Genomic DNA, 2,544 nt, shown 5'->3' with positions numbered 1-2,544 from the left:
GAGCTCGCTCCATACGGTCGGTGAGAGGGACATCTCCTTGCCGTGACAGTCTCCAAGAACGATAGTCACCACGGAGGGCAATTTAACGTCGATACCGACGGTCAGATACTTGTATCCTGTAACAGTCAAAGGATATCTTCTTTCCAAGATGCGTACTACTTTGGCTCTGTAACGAAAGAAAAAAATTAGATAAGAAAAAATGTAATAAAAATAATACCTACGTGTCTGTTCCGTTTTCCATATCGTCATATCGTCTTTTTCGATTTTTCGTCGGATTTTTTCTCCTTTTTTCCATTGGTATGCTCGATGAGATGTCGAGTGTCGTCGTGGGTGTCGTTTGAAATCGCGTACATGTCTCTCTCACGATGTTATTCGAACGATTCGTTCTTTCACACTGATCTTCTGCGTACCTATCTAAGTGATATATATTTTTTTACATAAAATGTCGTGTTAATCGTCCTCTGTATCCAACGCGGTGCTTGTGAGTGAATTACTCGATTGGAGCAATCGAGTAAGAAGATCCTGCAATTGCTTGAGTAATCCGTCTGTGGGACAATTAACGTTGAGTATTTTCATGTCGAGTTTATCAGCATTTGTTACCGTTCTGGTGAATTCGTTAAATTTGTAATATTGACGTTTGTGTAGGAAATAAAGAGAACCGTCGATATATCGGAAGGCTAGAGTAGGAGATGGTGGTATTCCTGGAAATATCGACCGTAACGTGTGATATCCGTTAACGGTCATTCGTTCAGTAACGCTACGTTATCGTCATTGTAGATCACGTACGTTTGACCTCTATTGGTGACCAATGCTGCGTTAACGTGCATGTTCGTGGGTAACTTTAAGTCGAATGGTCGTTTCGGCCAACCGTCCTTCAATCGTAAACTCGGATAGTCTATCATGTATATTTGATTACCCGCGAATATTACAATTTCTCCAGATGGTCGTTGATACGCAGCGTTTATGGAAACATTCGTCGGAAGAAAACGAAGGTAATCGTTGAGCGCGATAGGTCCTTTGTACCTCTTACCGTTGACGTCTATCATCCACATGGTTTTTCGATAGGTAACGAATTTGCGATGATTCAACACCAGTACATTGTCTACGTACGGTAGATCGCACAGATCTCTTTTGTTTGATGTTGTTTTCGTTGTGTCAGTTGTTACCGGTGGTGATCGAGTACTCGGCACTATATTACGATTTTTTATTCCGTACAGACGTTGAATAGCTAAATTGTCCTCTAGGCTGAGTTTAACGGTATTATTGGTAATGTAAGCAAACAGTATGGAATCTCTATGTGTACAGTGCGACATTCTCAATGAATGTCCGATCTCGTGCGTTAACGTGTAAAGCAATTGCACTTTGTTGTCTGGTATATTTTCGTTTAAATATATATGCCATTGTTCCGATCCGTCTATGTGTATCTCTGTGGTTTGCACGAGATCGTTCGTAGGTGAAAACGCGTGTCCGAGCACTCCACCAGGTCCGTCGAACAAACCGGAACAGATCTCTTTGCGTCTGCTATCGACGTATGTATGAAATCCTTCGCGGTACGATATTAAAATGTCTGGATTTAACGTTTGACGTTCGAATGTTAGAGATGTGTTCGCTTCCCATAAGGAGAATGCGTGTGCCGTAGTTTTCAATGTATCTGCGTCTGCCAAGTGGAAGTTCCACGTAAGATGCGTTTTTCTCCATTTCGCTACAACACTATTTTGTTCCTGGTGTGACATATCTGGTAACCCACATCGCGGTTGTCGCATTTGACGTAATGTATTATCGTTCAACGCACCGTTACCTGGTATTTGATAGTATTCTTGGAATAATGCGATAGCATCTTTAATTTTTTCATCTTCGATCGACGTGTGAGTGGTTAAGTCCACCTCGTTCAGGTAACCATATTTCTGCAGATATTCTATCACCTCAGTGTTTACTAAATTTTGTATCGTCGGCGTCGACGCGGATATCGTTACGGAAAGGAAAGCGACGAGGAAAGCGAGAGACATCGCGACGTACGTGTACAGCGGAAACGTACGGTTCGACTATTAATCGCATACTGCGAGTGCAGAGAGAGAAGTGGTATGTTTTATCTAAAAATAGACAAATGAAAACAATGAGATAAGAGTGTCTAAAAATAGATACAGGAAACGAGGAGATAAGAGCGTCAATAAACGTGGTGCATTTTTTTAGAATATAGTTTATTTTGTAAAGCATACATGAAAAACTTACATTAGCATATGGAATCGTCTAAATTGAGTTGAGAAAAACATAATCATGTGTATCGTTATATAATCTTACGAACGACATTTGTCAATGGATTGTACTCTATTACTCTGTCATGAATAATTAGACAATAGGTCGTGGTGCCCGATGGAATATTGTCCCTACATTCGAATTCGATACGAATGTCCACGGTAGCGTTTTTCACAGATTCGTTTTGACGAGAGCAATCGATCACCACGAGCGGCGCGGCTGAAACAAATTGCGCGACGGACAACAAAGCTTCGTATGTTTCGTAGCCGTAGTACGATTTCGCAAATTTTG

The 2,544-nt window shown here is 41.2% G+C and overlaps 1 protein-coding gene across 1 annotated transcript; it reads right to left on the bottom strand.

The window, feature by feature from the left end:
• Positions 1-740: 740 nt before the first annotated feature.
• LOC108780782 (matrix metalloproteinase-14-like) lies at positions 741-2,006 on the bottom strand. Its single transcript, XM_018548595.1, has one exon. The coding sequence runs from the start codon at positions 2,004-2,006 to the stop codon at positions 741-743; it is 1,266 nt and encodes a 421-aa protein (XP_018404097.1).
• Between the last annotated feature and the right edge of the window lie 538 nt (positions 2,007-2,544).

This window comes from Cyphomyrmex costatus, unplaced genomic scaffold (assembly GCF_001594065.2).
Source record: "Cyphomyrmex costatus isolate MS0001 unplaced genomic scaffold, Ccosl1.0 scaffold74, whole genome shotgun sequence".
NCBI classification, from domain to species: Eukaryota; Metazoa; Arthropoda; class Insecta; order Hymenoptera; family Formicidae; genus Cyphomyrmex; species Cyphomyrmex costatus.
The sequence above is the reverse complement of the archived record's forward strand: the minus strand, read 5'-3'. Positions and strand labels throughout refer to the sequence as shown.

Bases quoted from the DNA above. Each gene is read 5' to 3' on its own strand.
- LOC108780782 (XM_018548595.1), bottom strand. From the start codon at position 2,006: ATGTCTCTCGCTTTCCTCGTCGCTTTCCTTTCCGTAACGATATCCGCG.